A 26,941-nucleotide genomic window follows, 5' to 3' on the forward strand; every position below is an offset into this window, starting at 1 on the left:
TGGGTTTTGTTTGTTTGTTTTGGGCGGGGGGGGGGGGGGTTGCTTTTTTTTTTTTTTTTTTTTTTTTTTAGCTGTTCTTTGTGGGTGTGTAGTGTTCTCTCCTGTGGTTTTAAGTTGAATTTTCCTATTGCCACTGATTTGAGTATGTTTTCAAGTGTTTATTTCCATTTGAATACCCATTTAATCCTCACCCGAGGATATTTTTCCATTGATTTCTAGGAGAGTAGGAGAGAGAGGGAAAGACAGAAACATCGATGTGAGAGAAACACATCGATTGGTTGCCTCATGCATGCGCCTTGATTAGGGCCCGGGCTGGGGAGGAGCCCACAACCAAGGTATGTGCCCTTAACTGGAATCAAACCCAAGACCCTTTGGTTCACAGGCCGACACTCTATCCACTGAGCCAAACTGGCTAGGGATTTTCTACTTATTTTTGTGGAGCTTTGATCACTGTGTCAAGCTACTGTGTCATAGGGGTGAGCAGAAATCTTTCTAGTGAATTTTTTGGGATAATAATATGTTCGTATTATAAGTAAATAGTTCTCCTAATTTACAATCAAATATAAAGGCCAAAATTGAAATGGATGCATTTTTTAAGGGACTGATTTTAACTATTTCTATTTTCTCAATGTTTGGTTGAATAATCTATCTTCTGATCAGTACTCTTCATGGATAGTATTTGGACCATTTTCCAGGTTGAGTTTGCATGAGACCCCTCCCCCGGAAATACTTTTCTATCTATCTTACCACCTTCTCCTGGAGATAATAATTTCCTACAACTTTCTTCTGAATCCTAAAGTTCACTGATTGTATAGATATGTTGTTGGTAAAGTCTTTCAGATTGGTATTTCTCCTGAGGTCCTACAGTATTTTGTCATAAGCATGATGTTGGTTCTTCTTCACTCATCCTAGATCAGGTCAAGATTGATCTACAGTCGATATCTGTCAGCAGGCAAAGTCCATGGTTTGCCCTTATCCCTACTCTCTATGCCTCTGGGCAGTGGGCACTTTTTCTCTTTAGGGTTAGGACTTCGTTCTTACAGAAACATGATTTATGAAATAGAGATGATGAGTGAATTGCTATCTGCAGGAGGTTATAAGATGGAAGATTCTGAAGCCACTGAGAGTAGGCAGAGGTACTGTTCATTGTTTTTTCTGCCACCTCAATGCCTGTCGAAGCTGGTGGAGGCCTAACACCTGGCCAGGACTCAGCGCCTTCCTGTTTGGCAGCAGTACAAAGGCCAGTGGCATCAGGCTGTTGGTTTACACTAACATCCCTCTCATGTACCCTACCAGAAACCCAAAACTTTAGGAATAGATGTCAAACAAGCTAAACTGGCTAAGAATGAAATAGAGATTAAACGAGAAAGAAAAAACTTGAAAAGTGGGCCAAAGTCTTAAAGACAAATACACAGCAGGGAAATTTTTTAACTAATTTGGTGTTTCTGCACTATGGAGAATGGGCTTGGAGGAAGCAAAGCAAAAGCTGCTTTGTTATGGAGAGATGGTTACAGAAGCCCAGCAAGAGATGATAATAGAATGGAGGGCACTGGGAGATGTTTGGTAGGAGGAAGAATTTGCAAAATATGGTGAATAATAGGGAAGCATAGAAGGAAGAGGCAGAAATGACAATGACACTCCGGTTTCAGGCTCAGGAATTAGATAGATTCTGGCGCCATTCACTGAGGTGATTCCGGTCAGGGCACATGCCTGGATTGTGGGCTCAGGCCCCAGTAGGGGGCATGGAGGAGGCAGGCAGTAGATGATTCTCTCTCATCATTGATTTTTCTCTCTTTCCCTCTCCCTTCCTCTCTGAAATCAATAAAAAAATGTTTTTTTAAAAGGAATTCCACCAGGATTTTATAACACATCACCCCATTAAAAATGAGGAAACACAGAGCAATGAATTCCCATACTGGTTTCTGTTGTGCCCTATTCCATTAAAGAGAGACTTACCAGCTCTTTGGGACACTCACTGTTTTAGCTTCACCCCTAAGGTGCAGGAACCACGCATGAGCCTAACGATTGGGTCCTGGCGAGGATCCAAGGTGGTCAGTGGTTCCTCAGAGCCATCGCTGAAGTCTGAGTGTGCAGTCACTGCCGCAAGGTGTCATTGGGGTTCGCTTGGTCATGAGGACAGAAACTGCCCTAATTAGAATTTTTTCAAAAGTCATTGTTGAAATGATACAGACGAATGAAAGGAAGCATGACCAGGACTTTCAGGGGCTGGAGCGGGGACCACGGCAGCAGCATCTTGACCCCAGCCCTCCCTCTGCCTGTTTCCCTCTCTCACTCTGTCCCTCCACAAGCTCTGTCCTTCCTCTCGGCAGACCCCCCAATTCTGCTCACTCATCTCTTCCCACATAGAGAACTCTGCTCACAAAGATGCCTCTATGAACGGACACCAAACTTCTGTGCTTGATACTCCCTTGAAGAAGTTTGAAAAGCTATGTATACCTCACGCATTTGTATGTTGACATACACAGTTTTTCTCAGTTTAAATAAATGCAAATAATGCAGTGTGCAGCATATTATAAATGTTGACATTTTCAAAAGCTATCCAACAAAAATTCTCTACAGTTCCATGGCAATTTAATTCTCACTAGCATCCATTTAAGGTTTTTTTTTTTCTTTTAAATAAGTTTTATATTTTAGAGCTGCTGTAGGTTCACAGTGAGCAGGGGAGTGGCTGGCTGAGGGTCAGAACAGGGGCCCTTTACAGCGAGGTGTCAAGACAGGGGCCCCTCTTACCTGGGTGGTACTGCCTCTTTTGGGTAAAGAGTTTTGGGGCAGTAGAACCTTCCTGTCCTAATAAAAACAGCTTTATTCAAGAAGCAGCTTCGTTTTCCAGTCTGGTTGTCATTAGGAAAGTCCTTCCCAGTTGATTCCTCGCAGGGGGTCTGCTCCTCCTGGGAAAGGGCCAGATGTTCACATGGAAGTCAGCCACACCCTAGAGGGTTTTGTTTCCCTGGCTGTGCTGGCATGTAGCCCTGCTATGCAAAGACCAGTGTCGGTGCCTGAAACAGAGGGTCCTACGGACTGAGGACTGTGTCTGGCGAGGGAGCAGCACTCCCGTGTTCACATTGGCCATTCATCACTAGTCTCCAGAAAATCTGTGTTTCAGAGACGGTATTGGCTTTTATTTCTCTTAATAACATCTTTTATTTTCCTGACTTCAAGTATAATATCAACTTATTGTTTTTAAAAAGTTGAAAAATGAGAGAGGAACTTTAAATCATCCATGATCCCACACTCTGACAATAATCACTATCGATACATTAGGCAATTTCCATTCCTTCGTTTGTTCTGTTCCTTGACTGAAATTTGGTGGTGGTTGCGTTTTACCGTTGGCTGCTCAAAGGAGGAACAGAGAGATACAACTTCCTCCTTCCCCTCAGGTGTAGCAGGGCGCCAGCCACGGGGAGAGAAAGGCGCCTCAGGGCATCTTCCCTCCACACCTTTCCAACCTCCCTCTCCCACCAAGCTTCATCGTGACCACCCAGGGCCAGGCCCAGCGGCAGCGGTCATACAGTAATCCAGTAATCACATGTATGGTCCCCAGGCTACTGTTTTAAAGCAGAGTCAGCCCTTGGCTTCAGTACATAGATCCTCTCACCAGCCGGAGTGGGTGTGTGTATTAGTCAGGGTTTGGATGCATGAAAACAGCCTCGGGATCCCAGTGGCTTGCAGCTATAGACATTTCCCCTCTCCGTGCCTGCAGGCCAGCTGTTCTTGGCTCCGGATGGTGAGTCAGATTCAGGTAGTTCCGCATGCCTCTTACTGTCCTCAGCCCAGCAGCTAATTGTGACACAGCCTTCTCATGGTGAGTGGCGAAAGGGCAGGAGAGAGTGGAAACATGCCACCACCTCGCAAGTCCTCTGCTCACAGTTGTGCATGGACTCTTCCACCTGCATGCTGTTGGCCAAACAAGTCAGGGAGCCAAACCCAGCATCAGCGGGACCAGGGAATGAGCACTGCCCATTCTAGGCAGGCACTGCACAGTCACCTGACCACGGGCAGCAGGGGTATCCTGGCACAGGGCAGTAGAGGAGAGTTGGGAGTGGTGGTCAGGCCTTCCTCGGATGTGCTGTATTAATCCCCAGCTCCGGCCAGAACCGTGTTCACTGGTGGTCCACAGAGACCCAATATTTAACCACATCTGGGCCTTTGTACGTGCTTTTCTTCCTGCCTCAAATGCTCTCCTTACTCCTTTTTTCCTATCTGAATATTGAACATCTTCCAAGATCTAGTCAGACTTTGACCTTCTCTGTAAAGTCTTCCTTGATCATCTTGGCCCACAGTGATGTCTTCCTCTCTGAAAACCTATAGAATTTCACTCATTTTGAATTTATGAAGTATCTTCTATAGCTCCCCCACCTACAGATACATACAGGGGTGGGCAAAAGTAGCTTAATAATAATAAATCATACAATAATTAACAAATTAATAATAATACAAGAAAAACTGTTTTTGTATACTCACTCTGTAAGCCTACTTTTGCCAATCCCTGTTCATAGTCAACTGTCCATCAATCTATCATCTATTTCTGTTTATTTTCTCAATGTGATAGAAAGCTTCTTAAAAACAGATATTTTACATGTAAAGGCTACTCACAAATATTTATTTTTGGACAATAACTGTTTGCTTGATTTACTCTTTATTCCAAGAAGGGTTCTATTTAAGCAAGTAACGTATTTGCTGTTTCTTTCCTATCCAGCTGTCCCACGTCTTGCATTTTCAGAATCTATGCGGAAGGGATCAAGCTGTGACTGAATTCACCTGATTGTCCAGTTTCTTTTGCATCAGATAATAAATTAACTCCTGCGTTCTGCTGCTGCTACAGAGCAGCTCGCAGTGAGCCGGCTGACCAGGTGACAGGTGGAAGTCCTGGCCAAGGGCAGCCCGTCCCTTCTAAGGACCGCCCTCCTGTTCTCCAGCTCGGATTTACTTCGTGGTTTTGCATTCTCATCAGAACAAAAGCACAGTGTAGCACCGTCACTGGGAAAGGGGGGGAAAGGTATTCAGAAGTTGAAAAAGAGAGGGATCTCAGAGAAAAAAAGTCTCAGAGAAAGACATGGCTCAGATCCGGACCCTAGTGAGTGGGGCCCTTCACAGTGTAGAAAGACCCTTACCTGTCCCTGCAGAGGGTGACACACTCTCTCCTGTTCCCAGGTGAGGATGAAAAGCACATGCCATGGAGTGTTCTCGTTTCATTCTTTCAACTTGTACGTTTCCAGGGCCCTCAAGGAAGGCGTGCTTGCTAGCGGCCCTCTCAGCGTTCACTCTCATGACTGGGTCATCTCGCTTTTATTGTGGTAAAATATGCCGGTACATAATGTAGAAGTTACCATTTTAACCATTTTAAGTTACAGTCCGTGGCATTGAGTACATCCACACTGCTGCGCTGGCTTCTCTCCTGTGGGATTTAGAGCTGAGAAAACTTGGGAAAAACTCAAAGCTCTGGCACTGCCTGGCCTTGGGCAAATCACGTAATCCTTCTGCTTCCCGATCTTTATCATAGCAATGGCACCTGTGTTACAGGGTTGTTCTTGAATGGCTGAAATGAAAAGCATACCCAGAACGCCTTAGTGTAGAGTCCTGGCAGGTAGTATTTGTTATCGATTATACCTAGTCATACTCTTCAAGCCAAACATGTAAAATTAAGATAGTTTCTGAACTCTATATGAAATCACATTAATTCACAATCTACTATCCATCCAAATAACAAGTAGAAGTTAAAAGCCTTGAAAACATATTACAAGATAATTCAATAAAAAAAATTATCAAAGGAATTATACTTGACTTTTCCCCTCTGTTTAAGTCACCGTTTTTATGCCTGCTACTTTTGGGAGATATCCTAATTTTGCAAATTTTATTTGCCCAGCAGTTTGCTTCCTAACTCTGTGTCCAGTATACTCTGTACTCAAACTTCAATAGGAATAAAATTTATCCAGGAAGAATGTCAGAATTCAGATTCCCAGGCCCTGCACCAGAAATGTCTGTTTAGTATGTTGGGAGGCCGGAAACATAAATTTTATTGAGCAGCAAGGTGGTCTGGGGATCACACATGCAGAAACACTCCTCTAGTACAAATAAACTTCTGTGTCTACGTTCAGGGGGGCCCTTAATTCATTCACTGTGCTCCAGAGGTATATGTTCTAGTTTTAATACATTTTTGCATGCATTATTTTGTAAAACTCTATATCCGTTGTTCCCAGTGTGGGGCATATGCCCCACAGAGGGGCAATTTGATTATTAAGGGGGGCAATTCGAGAATGAGTTATTAACAGTGAATTTTTTTGTATTTCTTATGGTTTTAGGGTCCTCATATACAGTATATAAATATATATTGTGACATTTATGCATTTCAGTTCTCTATTATATGTTTTGAAACTTTATTTGCTATTTTTTCATATCACTTGCTATTATTATTTTTTAACAATTTCTTAGTGATTTCTTCCTCAGTACTTCAGCTGTCCTTTCATTCTTTTATTTTTCTTTTTCATGGATGCCATGTTCTTTGGAAGCTTGTTTAGACCAAGTTAATGGCCTCTTAGGCTTCCTCCACGTAAATAGGAGTGCACTTTGGGAATAATAATTATATGCCCCGGGGGAGGGGCATCAGGATTTAGAGATGCTTAGGTGGGGCATGGCCAAAAAAAGGTTGGGGACCGCTGCTCTACATTTTCACATAAAAGTCCTCAACTATGGCAGCGGTTGCTCATACTAATCACTTTGTACATTGACACTTCAGCTGCACTGGGGATGTAAAATGTAGCCCTTGTATGATCATGATTTTTTTTTTTTGAAACCTAAGGATTTAACATTTAGTTTCAAGCACCGTATCGATATTCAGTATTAACAAGTTACGATACCTAGATTTATACAGACTCTGCTTAGAGAACATGCGCCCATTTGTGAGTGCCATGGTCTTCCCTGCCTTGGTTAGGCTGACTCTCTTTCAAGAAAGGCCCTCTCTACTTCTCTCTGTCCTGAGGAGTTGCCGAGCAGCACCCTCTGTGTTGTGATTGACCAACCGTTTTTAAAATTAAAATTAGTTGCCAACAGTTACAAAAATCCAGACTCCAGGCTTCTCCTGACAAGCCAGGGCCTCTAGCCCACGGGGCCTTGGAATCGTACATGGCGTCCACCAGCCGAGCGGCTCCCTCCTGGACGTGGAACATGCGCTCCACCTTCATTCAGTCCAGCCCCAGGCCTCCCAGCTTCCAGCTTTTCCACGTGTTCTAAATCTAGGCCACAGAATTTAACAACCAAATGATGTCGTGTCCTCTGCCAGTGTTTTCAATCTTATGTTTGTTTCCTCATTGATGGTGCGCTACGGGAGAGAGAGGAGGTGTGCGTCTGCCCAGTCATGCGGCAGTCAGCACGCAGGAGACCCTCGGTGAGCTTGTGGTTGACAGAGAGCATGCACTGTGGTTCCCAGTTTATTTCCTACGGTGCATCTCTCTCCAGCAAGACCGCGAGTTCCTCAGTGGCTGGCACGGTGACGAAGACTAACTGATCTGATCTTTTAATATTTTATTTAGAATTTTTACTTGGATAACAAAGGAAAAAAAGAAAGCAAAGAAACAAATGAGAAGATGAATGCTAAGAACAAGGAATGCTTACTGGAGGTAAGTTAATTTTGCAAAATAGAAGAAAAGAGGAGGACGTTACCTGTACTCACAAACTTCCTTATGAGGTTGGGGCTATTATTGCTCCATTCTTTCAAGGAAAGAAACTGAGGTTTAGTTACTTTCCCACTGTCACAGTGCTAAGTGGTCAAGAAGCCTTCAAGTCTAATTCAGCAGCCAGGACTCTTAAGCACCATGGAGTTCTCACTCTCTTTAGGCAAACAGCATGCAATATAAATATACTAGAGGCCCGGTGCATGAATCCATGCTCGGGTGGGGGTCCCTAGGCCTGGCCAGCGATCAGGGCCAATCGGGCCATCTCACACAGTTCCTGTCGGGGCCTGCCAGGCCAGGGGGAGGGACAGGGGAAGGACTGCGGGAGGTTGGCCAGTGGTGGGAGGTTAGCCAGTGGCGGGAGGTTGGCTGTGGGAGTACATTGACCACCAGGGGGAAGCTCTTGCATTGAGTGTCTGCCCCCTGGTGGTCAGTGAGCGTCATAGCTACTGGTCAACCAGTCATTCCCGTCATTTGGTCATAATGGTTGCTTAGGCTTTTATATGTATAAATACCTTCAATCAGAGCTGTAGACAAAAATAACTATTAGCTTAAAGGCTAGTTTGCCACAGTTTGTTTAAATGTGAACAAAATGTATTTTACCTTTCATGTGTTTATATAATTGGAATCTCAATTTCAGGAAAGCTTCTGTGGAACATCTGTCATTGTGCCAGAACTTGAAGGAGCTCTTTATTTGAAAGAAGATGGAAAGAAATCCTGGAAAAGGCGCTATTTCCTTTTACGAGCTTCTGGAATTTATTACGTACCCAAAGGGAAGACTAAGGTTAGAAAGGGAAAAATCTAGTAAAAAAAGTGTCATGGAAGTGAAACTAAAGAAATCTTCAGGTGGCAATTTAAATACACTTACTTTGTTGTGAGAGTGATGTTATTACAATATTTATACTAATATTTACCCTATTGGGATAGATTTATAGAAATCTTCTTGTAATATTTCCCATAGCTCTCTCTTGAAAGTGAAGAATTTTATCTGTTTAAAGTCAGGTTTCAAAAATTATGACCAAGACCTAGCCAGTTTGATTCAGTGGATAGAGAGTCGGCCCACAGACTGAAGAGTTCTGGGTTCGACTCTTATCAAGGTACATACCTTGGTTGCAGGCCTGATCCTTGGCCCCAGTCAGGGCGGGTGCAGAAGGCAACTAATCAATGTGTCTCTCTCACATCTATGTTTCTCTCTCTCTCTCTGTCTCTCCCTCTCCCTTCCACTCTCTAAAAAATAAAAATAAAATAAAATAAAAAATCCTTGGGTGAGGATTAACAACCACAACAAAAAAATTATGCCCAAAGCATTTTTCTAGAGATTAATTTGTTACTTTGTATACTTATTCCTGAGAATTTTCCCCCCTGTATTGACTATTTTGTTCTATAGTCAGTAAAATTTCTTTTATCTGGGATCATAGAGGTATTAGAAGTCTTGATAGATCTTCATTTAGATTTTAGCCCTTAACCTCTGAACATGGAGTTGTCTTCTGAGGTGTACTATATGCATTTTCCTAATTTAGCAAAGTTCCTCAGACGTCATTTAATTTTTACTTGGTAATTCAGAGTTAGTGCCTCAAATCTACAAGCATAGAGTAAGTTCTTTGAAATATCATTTTGACTCTCATTTTGACGATTATCTTTTTCAAAGACCCTTCTTAGAGTCTCAGGGCTTTTCCACCTTTTGTTTGTCTTTGAAAACTTTAGAATCTCTCTCACCTATATCTGGGGTGAGCCAGAACATTTTGCCTGCACTGCCCAATCCAGGACACCACCAAATGGAATATTCACAAATTGCAGGCCTCTTCTGATAGGCTTGACCCACAACCCCATGCAGGTGAAGTCGTGGTGAATATGCAGGTCTGCGCCCAGAATCTATAAGACAATGTTATCTCTATTGGAATGCAGGGGAGGCATTATGGGTAATGCTTGGTCCAAGGCAGCTACTATTAGTTCCTACTGATACAGTCCCAGCTGTGCCATCTTCAGTCCAGTCATACTCTGGGGACGTCACAGTTGACCCACTCATGATTTGTTTTATTTTAGAAATGCTATGTCTTTGGCATTTACATATAAATGAGACATAGATAAACCTACTACAAACAACACCCCTAGTGATGTTACAATAGGACAACATACTTTCTCTCACAGCTGCTACTAACAGTGGAGTGGAGGAATTAGCCAGTAAGTCAAGAAAAAGAATAAAAATGTAATTATTGGAAAAGAAGAGGCAAAAATTATCTTTATTCACAGTTGACACAATTGTCTATCTAACTATATAAGACACTCAATGGAAACACTATTAGGATCAAATAAACTTACCAAATAAGAAATTGTTTTTCTTTACACAAACAATATGCAAATTAAAATATAAAGCAAAAGGTTTCATGCATAGCAGAAATAAAAAATACAAAATACCTAACAATCAACAAGAAATGTTGAAAGCTTATGTGGCATAAAATATAAAATTTAATAAAGGAAGTGAAATAACTGAATGAATAGAAATGTAACATGTTACTAGATGGAAAGATTAATTCTTCCCCCCAAATTTTCTATATATTCAATCCCAAGAAAAATTTCAGTTGAATTCATTTTACTTGAATTTCACAGACTGTTTCTAAAATTAATCAGAAAGATGACACCACAAAAATTGTGAAGAACATTAAGGTAGAATTCCTCCTCAAAAAAACATTAGACAAAAGTAGGACAGGTAGAGACAAGCAGATAAACAGAGAGCCATCTAATGGAAAGGAAATTAAAGTAAGCATTTTACAGCAAAGGAGGGAAATGTGCTATTCAATAAGTAGCATTGAAAAAAATGTACATCCACTTAGAAAAATAAATTTAGGCCTTATACCATGTTCTAAATCAAATTCTAGATTAATTAAACACATTTAGGAAAAAGGAATATAAAATCTTAGAAGAAATATACATTAATATTTTCATAATTTAGGCATGGAGTAGCCTTCTTAAGCAAGACTAAAAACCCAAGATTATAAGGAGAAAATTGACAGGTTTGATGTACAAAGTTGTTCTTAATTCCTCATGGCCAAAGATCCAAACAAGAAATTAAAGACTTGCTATAGAGTCCGAGAGTACAACTGCAGGATGTATAATCAAGTATGAAGACCAATAAAATACAAAGAGTTCAGCAAATCAGTAAGAACAAGATAAATATACTCATAAAAAAAAGGCAAAGGTTATTTAGTCAGAATTGACAGGAAAAGGAATATCAGTAGCCACTGAATAAGTTAAAAGTTGATCTATCTTACTAAAAGCAGGGAAATGTAAATTAGTGAAATATTTCCTCCCATAAGATTGATAATATTAACAATATTGATACTATCCAAATTTCAGCAGGAGTGGGTAAGAAAAATGGCACTCTCTTGCACAGAGGTTGGAAGGTAAATTGGTATAAAATGGTATTTATAGTAAAATTTCACTCGTGTTTCAGAAATTGTGTGTGTGTAAGAATATGTATGTATGTATGATATCTCCACATACATATGTGTATAAATGCTTACCCAAAAACATGTGGAAGAGTACTACTAAACTATTAACAATAGTATTTATGGAGAAAAGAGTGGAATTAGAAAAAGGAATGATGAAGGAAGATTTTCATTTTATTAGGTATATTTGCCTTGTTCTTTAAATTATAATGAATATGTTTTATTTTTCTAATTAAAAAGTTAAAACTTTGAAAATCTAGAAGAAAATATCATATCAGAAAAAAGCAACAACCATAAATAAAGGAATAATTGGGCACTGAGGTGTAGCAATTCTGCCCTTCACTCTATTCACTAACTAGGTAAAGAATTATAGAATGTGATGGGGGGGGGGGGGAGAGTAATAGAACAAATTCGTAACTGAAGTGTAACCAAATATGTAGATTAGAGGTAGCAGCCTTCACCATGCATGTTATACATGGGGGAGAGATCTGTTTCCGTAGCAACACCATGGGCAATAAAGAGGAAGTGTGAAAGGAATCTTTTTTCCTCAGGAAGAAGTGCGTGAAGGGTGTGCTGTTTTCCGCTCACTGTTCCTCCTGAAGGGGACTTTTTTCTTTAACGCTCAATCATGAAATCCATCACTGACTTAGTGATGGCAAAAGCCAAAATGACATTTCTGATATAAGTGGCTGGTTACCTTGTCTTGTCAATAATGATGCCTCAAGGTTAACTAGTCAGCGCTGACCCTGGGAGTCCATGTGCAGGTGCCAGAACAGCAGTGGAATCTTTCACTCCACTCTTGGGACTGTGGCACGCCGTTTTAGGTGAACTCCTTTGCCTCTTAAAATGCAGGCTTGGCATTTAGGAAACTAAACATGATAGATGCTTCAATAAATAAAAACTAAAATTCAACATTTTTCCACTAAAACGTCATTCTTAGTTGTGCCCTCAAGAACAACCTTGGAAAAATATTAACCGTCAACTGTGTTAAGGTTTGTTTTTTTCTTTCTCTTTCAGACATCTCGAGATCTGGCGTGTTTTATACAGTTCGAAAATGTCAACATTTACTATGGAATTCAGTGTAAAATGAAATATAAAGCACCCACTGACTACTGCTTTGTTTTAAAGGTATGTTGTAAGAAGTCTTCATTTTATGTCTATATGCAATGTGAGTTAATATTTCCTTTTAAGGAAAAAAAATGTCAAATGTCATATAGTTAACCGCAAGTATAAGATAGTAAGCTTTTTATTTTAAATCAATATAGGAAAGGAGGAAACATTTCTACCAGCTCAGATCATTTCCCAAGTCTACAACTTTACAGCGAATCTGTCTGAAAGCTTGGTGATTACCAGAGGGGAAGTGGAATGGGGAAGGTAGAAGAGGATAAAGTAGGGAAACAGGGGTAAATGGTGATGGAAGGAGACTGTACTTGGGGTGGTGAACACACAATACAATAAAAACCTCAAACCTATATATTTTATTAACCAGTGCCACCCCAATAAATTCAATTTTTAGAAAAAGAAAAAATTAAAGTGAATCTGTATGGGCTTCTTCATCGCTTATGAAAAGGAAAGCTCTACATTTTGAACAAATTTTATATACAATTTTATTGATAATACTGAATAAGTTTTTCAGTTCATTACTTATTGGACCCTTATTCCATTGTAAGAAGATTTTAGAAATTAGGAACTTGACATGTCCCGGTTGTGGGCCCGATCCCCAGTAGGGGGCGTGCAGGAGGCAGTGATCAATGATTCTCTCTCATCATCGATGTTTCTATCTCGCTCTCTTCCTCTCCCTTCCTCTCTGAAATCAATAAAAATATACTAAAAAAAAAAGGGATGATGACTGGGAAGATACCAAGAGCTACTTCACAATTTAAAAAAAAAAAAAATTCATTTATTCAATTTTCATTGAATGCTAGCTATCTGCTAGGCACTGTCCCAGGTGCTAGGAATACAGAAGTGAACTGAACATATGATAACCCCTGTCCTCATGGAGTTTACATTCAGTGTGTGGGAAATGGTAATAAACAAAAAACATGCAATGTGATGTCAGGGCATGATAAGGCTGTGGTTATGAAGCAGGGTAGAGGACAGATGTGCCCGGACTGGGGCCAGGAGTTCTTTGGATGAGGTGTTCAGGGAATAGCTCTCCAAGGGAGACCTTCAACCAAAAGATGTGAGTGAAGTGAGTGAATAAGAATTACCTGGAGGAGACCATTCCAGGAACAAGAACAATAAGTTCTTGCAAAGGCCCTGAGGTGGAGCCTATTGGGGTCAGAAGGGAGAGAGAGAGATGAGGAGAATGCCCTGCCTACTGCAGGTTCCTGCACTTCCTTCTCTGTTCCTGGCATAGGAAGGGCAATGAGAATAATGGCAAACACTTAGCATCTGGGTTGAGTGTTTTAAGAATTTTACATATACGAACTCATTTAATCCTTTTGTCAACCTTATGAAGTGAGAGCTGTGATTCTCCCTCATTTATAGACATGAAACCAGAATGAGACGCCAGGTGGGGCCCCAGAGGCCGCTACTCAGACACTATTTACTAGGAAACAAAATATCTTCTCTTACCCGCCGTACACCACCGCCAGCACCCTTGAACCATGTCTTCATTGTGTTCCTATCTGACCCTGTGGTCCAGGTTTGGAATCCTGAGACCCTGAGAAATGACCAGAATGGAGGCCCTCATTTCCATGTGGACGGTTCTATGCACTTCATCTCTGAAGTGTTGCCCACATCTCTCAAGTAGGGAGAAAAGTTCTGAAATGCTGGTCAGTAAACTGGCTGAATACAGATTCCAAGGCCCTGGACCCATTGAATCAAAATATTTAAGGATGGGGCCCAGGAATATCCATTTTTCTTAAGTTCAGTGTCCTAAGTCTAAACATCAACAGTCAGGACTTAGCTGGTGATGAAATACCCTCCCGAGTGGACAAACAGGATGAAAGTTGTCAGAAGGAGCAAAGGCCCAAGCCCCAGCGCCAGGGCCATGGACGGGAGCAGGGATGGCCGGCTGGAGAAAGACAAGATTTCGGGCCTAGAAGTCCCCAAGATGAGACTTTAGACACAGTGAACAGACTCAGCTTCCTGTGCCAACACACATTTGGGACTAGGTCCTAGAGTCACAGCCTAAGTTGAATTATCAGACTGGGACACAGGTTATCCTGGGCACTGCTGCAGATGGAATGCTGGGACCCAGGATATTGGACTAGAACTTTTAAAACCCTCATCTTCAAGGCCTGTGCCTCCAGGAAAGAGTTGGGGAAGAAAGCTCAGAGGTGGAGAAGCCCGCAGGCCTCATGGATCTAGGAACCAACAAGAGTCAGGGGCAACCCTAGCGGAACATGTATTTCCTTCTTTCTCACAGCGTTGATCTGTTCTGGCCTCAAGCCAGTTTCTTCATGTGCCATCACCCTGCTCATTTTGCTCTTTTGCATGCTTGTCAGTTCCTTCCCAAAATATTGGGAATATTTATTAATTTGCTGAGTATAAGGCTCTGTCACCATTTAGAGAACTTATTTGTTTATGAACATTTTGGTCACATATTTCCCTTTCTGTCCACTATCGAAAGAATTGTTGATATTCAAATATTTCACTGGGATAAGCAGATTTACAGAATTCAAAAAATACACACATACATTTCAAAAGGAATGCAGCATATGGGGAAGTATGTTAAGAGATTGCATGATTCCACCCTAGCCAATTTGGCTCAGAGGACAGAGCATTGGCCTACAGACTGAAGAGTCCCAGTTCGATTCTGGTCAAGGGCACATGCCTGGGTTGTGGGCTCAATCCCCGGGAGGGGGCATGCAGGAGGCAGCTAATCAATGATTCTCTCTCATCATTGATGTCTCTCTCTCTCTTTCCCTCTCCTCTTTCTGAAATTAGTAAAAATCTACTTTTTAAAAAATAAAAGAAGATTGCATGATTCCGTGGACACATACTGACTGATAAGTCCAGCCAAGAAGGTTTTTATTCCCCAGGCACCCCTTCTACTGGTAATTATGGTGTGAGCCTCCTACTCATCTTTATTTACTCAGCAGTTGGTGTATTTCTTAACACCCAGAAGTATTTGTGGAATGTGTGAGGCCTCAGTTCTAGTTAGGGTTCTGCCACTCTCTTTGGACTTGGACGCATGGCTTACTCTCTCTGGCACTTGGTTTCCTCATGTGTAAGTTAGAGGATCTGTAAGTTCCCTTTTAACAGTGATGTTCTGCAATTGCCCCGACCTCTGTGCTCCGTGCTGAGCTTCTCTCTTTTTATGGTAGAGACAATCAAACCAATTGCAAAAGAGTGGAACTGAACCAACATTTTTTCCTTAAACCGCTTTGCAAATAATTTTGCAACAAAAGGCTCAGTTAGGCAGTAAACCCCTTAGCAAGGTCCCAAAACATGACTGGAGAACCAGCACAGAGACTTGCTATATAATGGCCAGGGAGCGAAAAGAATTTCTGTGTTAACAAGGGAGCCGGGAAAGAGCCTGGTGTCTACCAGGTAACTCATCTTAGAGCCATAAAATCTGAGCATTGCAAGAGTCCTCGAGGTCATCTGATGCTTAATTCTGCTGCATATGTTCATAGTACACATGTGGTGTAAGGACATCAGTGAGGTTCCCCCATTAATGTTGGAGAAAATGAACCAGGGTCTGTACATCTGTCTCATCATAGAGGAAGCCACTGATAGAATGCAAGTTCAAGAGTTCTTGCCTCTCTTTTATGCTCAAAAGCCATATGTTTAAGGGAATGGCCACATTTCACTCTATTTGGATGAAATTGTTTATTGTGCTATTTCTGTGGATACCTCTACTTACGTTGCTTTGTGCATTTCATTGCAAGCACAATGCGAGTTATAGTCTGCTCCTGGGAGCCTGGCTCTCACATGGCATGCACCAAATAAATAAATAAATACTTTCAATGTGGCAAAACCAAAGTAACAATGTCACCTTTTTCAATTTCTCAGAAAAAAAACACAAACCTGCTTTCTAAGAACAATTATAAACATTAAGTTGCTGAAGTGACCATGTTTTCCCCTCCTATTTGACAGTCAGAACAAGAACCTTGTTCCAGGTTAGGGAACTGTGTTTCTGGTGCTGAAAGAGGAGGACTTTGGTTTGTCGCTGTGAGTTTTATGTTGAAAGGAGTACTTCGGGCATCTGTGGAATGTCACGTTCCATTCAGGGAATGAGTCCTCAGCTTACCTTCCATCAGTGTGACCTGATTAGTTAATGTAACAAATCCTCTTTTTGCTGGTGGATCATATTATTTGAGTTGCTGGTCAGTTTCACTTTTAAGGGACTCAACGGGACTCAAATGGGATAACATTTACAAAAATGAAATCTAATACTCAGAATTAATGAGGAATCATTGAACCCCAATAAAATCGTGTTACACATTGAAAAGTGTGTGTTGCCATCTGCCGGCCAGAATGGAAAAGGACAGGCTACATTCAGGAGCCTAATGTGGAGCTCAGGAGAGAGGAAGCCTGTGGAACTGGTTCAAGTGACGCTGACACAAATTCTGAGGGCTGAGGGACCTCAATAAAGGGAACAGTTTATGCAAAGATAAAAGTATAGCCCTAGCCAGTTTGGGCTCAGTAGATAGAGCCTCGGCCTGTGGGCTGAAGGGTCCCAGGTTCAATTCCAGTCAAGGGCACATGTCCAGGTTGCAATAGGGGGCATGCAGGAGGTAGCCAATCAATGATTCTCTCTCGTCATTGATCTCTCTCTCTCTCCCCCTCCAAAATCAATAAAAATATTCTTTAAAAAATGATCCTATATAATAAAAGCGTAGTAGGCAAATTGTCCCCTTGACCCGGAGTTTGACCAGGGGGCAGCTGTTGGGGGGGGGGGGGTGTAGTAGGGGGTGCTGGGGAGGGAAGCCCTAGACAGCATCAGGTGGCCGGGGAAAGAGAGGGAGTGCACTGGGCCTCTATTAAAAGTATAAAGGTAGACTTTTGTCAATTGGCTCAAAGGCAAAAAGGAGGAATTTTTTATAATTTCTGAATTTTTCTGAGGCATCTTTAGAGTTTGGAATTTTGGCTTAATAGCTTGATAAAAATGCGTGAATTCTAGGGGGTAGAACAAGAGATTCCAAGCTTCTAGTGGACCATGGGGTAAAATATATAGTAACCTGTCTGAGCCTTGGTTTTCTCATTTTTTAAACCAAAAATTACTAACCTCTCACCAAGCTCTCCAAGTCTCTGTGGGTCTTGTTATTTGTTCTGGGCACAGTCAGCAATACCACTGACTCTTACTGGCTGTGTCATTAGATAGATCAGCAAGGTGACTACTCCAAATGCTGCTTCTCAGATTCAAACTGAAGTTCAAAGCACAATGACCTTGGCTAAGATCAACTTTGAAAATAGCCACTTCCTTGAAGGTCAGTGATTAAGCCAAAAGCAAAACTGAAGTGGGGAGATCTGTGCAATAAATACTCTGAGAGAAGTGGACAGCTTCATTCCCTTCCTGCACACCGAAGGTGGCTTCCAGCTCTCTTCGCATTCTGCCGGGGTTCTTGTCCCAGCATCAAGAAGGGTTCAGGAATCTGGAGAAGGCTGTGCGTAGATGTTAAATAAGAATCTGGGGACTAATAAAGAGTCCGGAGAGGAGATATAATTTTGAAAGGCATTTGGGGGTCAGAGGAGCTTAGCTAAAGGAGCTAAGTTCTAAGGTCTTAAGTCTAAGGTGTCAGGTTCTCCTCGTCCCCCGGACCCTATGCTTTTTATTAACACAACTTTTCCTGAGGCAAGGCAGAGATATACACTTCAAAGGGTCAGGGTTTAGTACAGAGTCCATTGTCAGAATGGGGGAATTAGCCTACGGCTGTTCAGGTATTTGGCCAGTAGGAGGCAATAACATGTAGATTAAGATGCCTTTTAGCTGTCTGGCAGCCACAATCAATTTAATGTATCCTATTCAGGTTTGGGGAAATGCTTTTAGCCGTTTCCAGATGCAGATGACTACATGTGTGACTCAACCCTGTTGAGTCTCCCAAGTTTCATCAACCTTTTGATGAAACTCTTGAAATTGTGACATGCTGGAATTGGTCTCCGGCAGCATTCCATCTCGCTTTCAGCACCACCCGCAATTTTATGCTGATCCTAGTAAGATTAACGAACTCCTCTGAGAAATGGAGGAAGATAGAGGTGGTAGCATGTGCCTGAGCACACACACAAAATGGTTATGGTTGGAAATTATTTCTCTCTGTATCACAAACTTCATGAAAAATTATAAAGACCCATGAAAATGTACATGGTTCTCATCTCAGAACCTAGATTTGGTTGCTGGCCCCTCGCCTTATGGCCATAAGACTTCTGGCGAACAGGAATTCTTGCACTTGTTTATTTCTCTTAACAATAATTTCCACCTTTGGCCCGGAATACTGAGCATGTACCAGGCCATGTATGAAGCCCTGGGGGTCTTCATCACTGAATGGCAGACATGGTTCCCACCCTCATGGAACACACAGGCTACCAGAGACAGAGGCATAAAACAGAAATTACAAGGCAATGAGGATTCAGAAAGATGGGTGCAGGGGATCTATATGACCAGGGACCTGTGTCTCTCTTTCCCTTCGTGCCTGCCCATATCACTGTTCTCACTGTGAGCTCTGGGAAGGCCTGATGATTCCTAGTGCAACACCCAAGGACATTGCCACTTGAGATTAGACAGAATTATTGCATCTCCAGGCCATCCATCCAGAGACCAAAAATGGCCCATTTGGGTAGGAGATCACAGTTAAAAAAGGATAATTCTAGGCCATCAGACTACAGACTGAAGGGTCCCAGGTTCGATTCTGGTCAAGGGCACATGCCTGGGTTGCGAGCTCAATCCCCAGTAGGGGGCATGTAGGAGGCAGCCAAATAATGATTCTCTCTCATCACTTGTGTTTCTATCTCTCTCTCCCTCTCCCTTTCTCTCTGAAATAAATATAAACATATTTAAAAAAGAAAGTATAATTCCTAAGTAGCAGAATAACCTTAGGATTGACTGGGAATCACAAAAAACGTTATTAATTCTGTGACATAAGAATCATATTAGGTAAATTCCCTAATCTGATAAATGGAAAAATTTCTTGTGGGGCTAGAAAAATGATAGTAGTGAAAGCTTTCAAAGGTCAAAAAAAGCAGAAATAAAAATTATAATTGGTAATATAGTAAGAAGTGCTTATGATAAATCATGTCCCAGATTTCCTAAATCCCTTCAAAATTTAGCCCATTTTAAAAGTATCGCTCTTACCAATCCTAAAATTACTCCCAGTAACTATTGCCACCATCTCAGGAAATCACATACATTGTTAGAGTTTTTTAATTTTTTTTTAAAATATTATAGTTATACGCCTGAAACCTATATGATTTTATTAACCAATATCACCCTAATAAATTCAATTTAAAAAGTTTAAAATTTTTTTGAAAAGCACTAATGAATGAAGAGTTTATGAATGGTCTTTGATATGACTATTTTCTAGCATCCCCAAATTCAGAAGGAGTCCCAGTACATCAAGTATCTCTGCTGTGATGATGACAGAACTCTAAACCAGTGGGTCACGGGAATACGGATCGCAAAGGTGAGTGAGCATTTGGACTCCACCTTATCTTGAATTTGAATTTGCTGACCACCTGCTTGTCCTTCCAGTCTTTGTGTTCTTGTAAAACAGTTGATCCATTCTTTTCTTTTTTTTCCCCAAGTTTGTAAGTACTAGCTTTTATTTTATTTTATTTATTTATTTTTAATTTTGTTTTATTGCTTAAAGTATTACAAAGAGTAGTACATATGTCTCCTTTTTTTTCCCCCTTGACTTTTGGGGAGGGTTGGGGGGTGGGGGTAAGATATCAACTGAAGGACTTGTATGCATGCATATAAGCATAACCAATGGACACAAGACACTGGGGGGTATAGGAGGCCGGGGGAAGGTCAAGGGGGATCCATTCTTAATATGTCCATGCCACCGATATTATTTGTTTGCCCATTGTATTTTTTAAATAGGTGACAGGGATAGAAACATAGACCTCTCCTATGGCCTGAGAATCAGAGGTTTCCTTTCACATGAGACTTTTCAGATCTCTGTTTACTCATGGAGAGCATTGCAGTGTAGTGTGGAATTAAGAAACATGAGGTGTAATCACATACACAAGGTGTAGAATTACACAAAGACATGTAATCAGAATTCCATAGCTAAAGCTCTCCTCTAATGTCTAAGTAAAAGTAGTAACTGTCTCTGCTAGTCTGGAAAATTATTTAACACATGAAATAACACAGTTAAAAATCTCGGGTATAAATTTTTACTCCCCAAAAACTTTACTAATAGCCCACCTGTTGACCGGAATTACCAATAACATAAACATCTAATTAACACTTTTTTGTCATCCTCACTGGAGGATATGCTTATTGATTTGAGAGAGAGAAAGAGAGAGAAACATCAATCGGCTGCCTCCACTACACATCCCAACCAGAGATCGAACCTGCAACCTGGGTACGTGCCCTGAACGGGAATCAAACCTGCCACCTTTTGGTGTATGGGGCAAGGCTACAACCAACTGAGCCACCCGGCCAGGGCAACACATATTTTATATGGTATATGTATTATATACTGTATTCTTATAATAAAGCTAGAGAAACATAATATTAAGAAAATTATAAGGAAGAAAAAATATATTTATGGCATTTATTGAAAAAATCTGTATATAAGTGAACCCACGCATTTCAAACCTGTATTGTTCAAGGATCAACTGTATTAAAAAAACAACTTGAGAAAAGAGTAAAAAGAGTACTCATGAAGTATTCCCCCCCTCAATATGTACATTGCAAATGAGTGCAGAATTTGGGGTAAATAGATGACTTTTTGCTGCTTTTGTGTTTCCTCCCTAGTACGGAAAGACTCTCTATGACAACTATCAGCGGGCCGTGGCAAAGGCTGGGCTGGCCTCTCGGTGGACAAACCTGGGCACTGGCAATGCAGCTACACCAACTCCGCCTTCTACAGGTACCACACAGAGCAGAAATTCTGACACCTCTTCGAGCTCAGAGTATTAGGGTTTTGGCCGGTGGTGCAAGCTGTGAAAGAATTCACAACTGAGAGAAGAGATGGATGCAGAGAAAGGGAGTTTATTTTACTTTCCATGAAGGGAAAGGGCCAGTGCATTGCTAATCAATACAAGGGCAAGAAAGGAAAGTGACTTCCCCCTTTTAAGCCCTGGCTGTTGCTAAGCAACAAGGAAGTTGCGCACATATCAGGGGGGTGATAGTTTGTTCCTTAGGGCAGATGTCCTAAGGAGGTGTCTTTATCAGCATCTTCACAAGCCTGTAAAACATGCTTAGAGCAAAGGCTATGATGAAGAGTTCAAAAGAGGCTTGTTTGAAGGAGAGGGTGGAAGGGCTCTTTCTACTAATTATCCCTGAGTTGTGAAAACAGCAGGTAAGAGGATGAAAGAATGTAGCCTTGAAAGTAACTGTCCCTCAGTTTGAGCAGAGGAGCTGTTTGAATCAGAGAAGCTAACAGTGTTGGGGTTTCATTACCAGGTGCTCCTCATAAATTGTGGAAGGCCACAGCAAAGGAAAAGAAAGGCCTTCTTCTTGTCCTCACACAGAGCTCATGGTCAGACTTATCCAACACATCTTATAAAAACAGAACTTCGTAGACAGTACAGAATATATTTCTCTTCTGATGATCAGGCTCAAGATCTACACATAGTGCCCTGGTCGGGTGGCTCAATTGGCTGGAGCGCTCTCCCACACCAAAAAGGCTGCGGTCTGATTCCCGGTCAGGGCACATACCTAGGTTGTGGGTTTCATCCCCTGTCATGGCAGGGACAGGAGACATCCGATGGTTTTCTCTCTCTCCCCTGCTCACTCTAAAAATCAATAAAAAACAAACACATAGCTACACATATACATGCCTGTATCTGTTTCTTTATAACTGACTTTTGGCAGAGCTTTGACCTTTTTTTCATGATATGCTTGTGGATCAGATGGTGGTCACCAGCTCAGAGTGAGCTGGTAGGAAGCTGTCTCATCAGAGAACAAGTGTTCTGTTTGTCCAAGGCTTCATTAGTCTCCACCACACTGCCCACACCAAGGACAAGATCATTCCCTGATGTTTTGCCTCAGTGACATCATGGCTAGAGCTTTGTACCCAATCCTGGACCCACATTTTTTTAAATATTTTTATTAATTTCAGAGAGAAAGGGAGAGGAAGAGAGAGATAGAAACATCAATGATGAGAGACTCATTGATCGGCGGCCTCCTGCATGCCCCACACTGGGGATGGAGCCCGCAACCCAGGCATGTGCTCTTGACTGAAATCAAACCTGGGACCCTTCAGTCCGCAAGCTGACGCTCTATCCACTGAGCCAAACCAGCTAGGGCTGGACCCACATTTTAAGGGTAGCATTACAGCTCCTTGTTGTGTCTCTGAGGGAAGAGCAATGAGGGATGAAATAGGGACTACATGCAGCAACATATAGCTTGTGGTTCTTACAACAGCCCTGCAAAGTATAAATTATTATCCCCTTGCCACAGGTGAGAAAACTGAGGCTGGGAGAAACTAGTATCTAGTGCAGCCGTGGGCAAACTACGGCCCGCGGGCCGGATCCTGCCCGTTTGAAATGAATAAAACTATTGAAAAAAAAGACCGTACCCTTTTCTGTAATGATGTTTACTTTGAATTTATATTAGTTCACACAAACACTCCATCCATGCTTTTGTTCCGGCCCTCCGCCAGTTTAAGAACCCATTGTGGCCCTCGAGTCAAAAAGTTTGCCCACCCCTGATCTAGTATCTTCTCAGTGGCTGAGCTGAAATTCAAACACGTTTATCTTTAAGATAAATAATGGTGAAAGAACTGGAGCCAACTATTAATGGCGGAAATGTCTGGTCAGTTTTCCAGTGTCATAGCAAAGGCCAGCATTTATGTTCTTTGCTGCTTCAAAGGATAAAACCAACTTGAATGTGCAGAAGTTGCAGTGAGGTCAACTAGACTTAATCCACTCTCAGCACCATCTGTGTGCTGATTACCTATAAACATACAAATCACTCCAGCCTTCTCTGTTGACCTCCAAACCGATGTATCCAACAGTCTGCTCAGTGGCTTTCCTGGATACATCACAGACAGCTCAAACCCAGCATCTGTAAAACGGATCCCATCATCTTACCCTCCAAACTTGCTCCTCCATTGCGGTTCTCTGTTTCCATAAATAAGATCATCGTCTACCCCATTTCTCGTGCAGGACATACCCTCAAATCCAGTCGCTCCTAATCCTGATTCTTCCTTCTAACTATTGGTCAAATCTGTCCTGTCTTTTCATCTCATCAAACCCAAGCCACCGTCATCTTTCACTTGGCCTCATGCACTGGTTGAGTTGAGTTGGCCTCCAGCTAAGCCTGCACTTGCAGGCTTCTCCCCCTCCATGAGACCTCCCCCTGCCTAAAGAAAGCACTTTGGAAACTTGCCACTGATCTCAGATAAAGTCCCAAGTCCTTAGAAAGACCAACGAAGATGCATAATATGTGTTTATCCATCTCTCCTGCCTCTTCTCCCTCCCTATCTTCCTGTTCCTACCACACATACCATTTGCTTTTTCCCAGTTCTGTAAATCCTCCAGCACCATCTTTTCTCAGAGACTTTACAGATGCTGTATCCCTACCTATCCCAGGTCTCAAATGAACTGTCCTTTGTAAGCCAGGCATGATTAATAAGCCATGGATGATTATAATCTGTGAGTTCCTTCCTCTAGAGCAGCGGTTCTCAACCTGTGGGTCACGACCGCTTTGGGGGTCCAACGACCCTTTCACAGGGGTTGCCTAAGACCATCAGAAAACACATATATAATTACATATTGTTTTTGTGATTAATCACTATGCTTTAATTATGTTCAATTTCTAACAATGAAATTGGGGGTCACCACAACATGAGGAACTGTATTAAAGGGTCGCGGCATTAGGAAGGTTGAGAACCACTGCTCTAGACTCTGATGGAAAGCACGAGGCCAGGGGCCATTTCTGTCTTGTACATTATGGTTTTCCCAGAGCCTAGTGCAATGCCTGGCAGATAATAGATGCTTAGCTGGAATTAGAAGATGGTTGGGACAACAAATGAAACAATTATTTAATAGCCATCTCATGTGGTGATTAAAGAAAAATGAATATATTTAAGGAAAGGGGAAAGGGGACAGGGTATCCAAAGGGAAGGGCTGGCTACACAGTACCTGGCTACACAGCCAAGGGGACATTGGGTTGATGATGGCAGCACCTAGGATGGAGTTTCATCCTTATATGCAGTCACTGGTGGGAAACTTGTCATCAGTGGGTTTGAGGGGCTGAGCTGGTGGGCGTGAAATATGGATGGAATGCAGGTGTGCTATCAGGTGTTTTCAGGACAGTTTCAATTCCTTGTATGGTCTGACTCCTGGAGTCCATTGAATTTTTCCTGGTGTTATGTTCCCCTGTGGTGGGAAGCTTATAAATGGCTGTTAAGGATAGTATTGCCCTATAGTCCTAACATAGAGTTTCTCTGAAGATTAAGTAAAATAATGTATGTTAATGTCCTTAATGCTAAATGCACAGCAAATGTTAGTTCCATTCCTTCTAAATGATTGCTTAAAGCCAGTTTTTGAAGAACATCATTGCAGCAGTCAGATGAGATTTCCATTGATTAAAAAGATGGATCTTGTACATGATGGACTAACCCTTAGTACAGTGGTTCTCAACCTTCTGGCCCTTTAAATACAGTTCCTCATGTTGTGACCCAACCATAAAATTATTTTCATTGCTACTTCATAACTGTAATGTTGCTACTGTTGTCAGGGCCAGCCTGACAGGGTTGAGCCGGGCTGAGGCAGGGAGGTGGGAATTGAGAAAAGAAAGAAAGACAGGAAAGCGGGGTCGGGAGGACCCCAGTTCTCTTGATGAACTGAAGCGAGTTTATTAGCTATACAATCCTATTTATACACAACACACTGAATCGGAGGTCTGTCAAGAGGAATGTATTCTTTGTTCCTCTTAATCTCTAAGGGAGAGATACAGCAGAAGGACAAGTTCTCAGTACAGCATATCTCAGTAAATAGTCACAGACTTCTTGGCAAGCTATGAAAGGCTGTTCTCATTCTACAAATGTTAACCCCATTCTACTGATAATCGCCATCCAAACAAGTCTGGGAAAACTGTGTGGGTAAGGGTCCCAGCCTTCCTAGCCCCTTCAGGTGCAAGGACCTTGCCAGCTTACATCTGGCCCCCAACAACTGTTATGAATTGTAATGTAAATATCTGATATGCAGGATGGTCTTAGGCGACCCCTGTGAAAGGGTGGTTCGACCGCCAAAGGGGTCGCGACCCACAGGTTGAGAACCGCTGCCTTAGTAGATAGTGAATTAACCCAAGTTGGAAGAGTCTTATTTATCAAAAATCCTTAGGTTCTGTCATTGACACCAGCCCTACAGAGAACAAACTAGCTGAGATTTTTTTTTAAATAAACCATACTGGGTGCCACCCCTGCTTATTAATAAAACTAGAGGCCTGGTGCACGAAATTCGTGCACTTGTGGAGGGTCCCTCAGCCCAGCCTGTGCCCTCTAGCAGTCTGGGAGCCCTCAGGGGATGTCTGGCTGATGGCTTAGGGCTGCTTCCCGCAGGGAGCGGGCCTAAGGCGGCAGTCAGACATCCTTAGTGCTGCCGCGGAGGCAGGAGAGGCTCTCGCCACCGCAGCTGCGCTTGCTAGCCGTGATCCCGGCTTCTGGCTGAGCAGTGCTCCCCTTGTGGGAGTGCACTGACCACCAGGGGCAGCTCCTGTGTTGAGCGTCTGCCCCCTGGTGGACAGTGCGCATCATAGTGACCAGTCATTCCACCATTCGGTTGATTTGCATATCAGCCTTTTATTATATAGGATGCTTCAGTGAGCATCTAAAGAGAAAAAAGTCCTCAATGTAAACTTTCTTTCCGTTTACATCTTAGAATTTATTGCCATGAGCACTGGCTGTGTAGGATATTAAGGTCTATAGTAGTTACTGGTGTGGAAGGAACTGAAGGTGAGTTTAGAAGGAAGTGAAGCACTTTCAAATAGAAGGTGAAGTTCATTCTTCTCAGTATGTACAAACATATACATACACAGTGACCATGGTCACATCTTAGCAACAGAGGCCTGCTTGAGTTGAGTTCTTGCCAAATATTATTTATTTTCAAAGCCTCTCTCTTCATCTAAACTCACAGCACAAAATAAGTAGGGCTCTCCAAAAATGTTGCAGGGACCTATGTCCATCCAAAGGGCCTGGTCAAAATCAAGCTCTATGATCCTCCCACCACCCACTCCCCCACAAAAAACAGTTAAGGTGAACCTCAAAAATGATGTTTTATTAAAAAATGTGCTTTGCCCTGACTGGTTTGGCTCAGTGGATAGAGCGTCAGCCTGCAGACGGAAGGGTCCCACGTTCGATTCCAGTCAAGGGCATATACCTTGGTTGGGGGCACATACCCAGTGGGGAGTGTGTAGGAGGCAGCTGATCCATGTTTCTCTCTCATCAATGTTTCTAACTCTCTATCCCTCTCCCTTCCTCTCTGTAAAAAAATCAATAAAATATATTTTTTTAGAAATATATGAAATTTAATCTCATTTTTTAAAAAATGTTCTTTGGGGTCAGGAGTTACTGGCTGATTGCACTTACTTGAACCTCAGGCTGTTTGGAGCACTGGTCAAGGAGCCCCCTTCACCCACAGCTGCCTGCCTGAGTCATTGGCCTACAGAGTGGGGTTCCCTCAGAGAGGAGTGATCCCCCGACCTTGAAATTACACACCATAGGTCAGAACAAGAACTGGGGC

The 26,941-nt window shown here is 42.2% G+C and overlaps 1 protein-coding gene across 1 annotated transcript in view; it reads left to right on the forward strand.

Annotated features, from left to right (window-relative positions):
* Positions 1-26,941, forward strand: part of LOC118673511 (amyloid beta precursor protein binding family B member 1 interacting protein) — a 101,310-nt gene that overhangs the window by 68,974 nt on the left and 5,395 nt on the right. Inside the window, exons 8-12 of the mRNA XM_036344417.1 lie at positions 7,548-7,634; positions 8,329-8,472; positions 12,152-12,262; positions 19,606-19,704; positions 21,006-21,120. Coding sequence (XP_036200310.1) covers positions 7,548-7,634; positions 8,329-8,472; positions 12,152-12,262; positions 19,606-19,704; positions 21,006-21,120 — 556 coding nt within the window. The remainder of the gene's footprint in view (positions 1-7,547; positions 7,635-8,328; positions 8,473-12,151; positions 12,263-19,605; positions 19,705-21,005; positions 21,121-26,941) is intronic.

Source organism: Myotis myotis, unplaced genomic scaffold, assembly GCF_014108235.1.
Source record: "Myotis myotis isolate mMyoMyo1 unplaced genomic scaffold, mMyoMyo1.p scaffold_m19_p_1, whole genome shotgun sequence".
In the NCBI taxonomy this organism is placed as follows: domain Eukaryota; kingdom Metazoa; phylum Chordata; class Mammalia; order Chiroptera; family Vespertilionidae; genus Myotis; species Myotis myotis.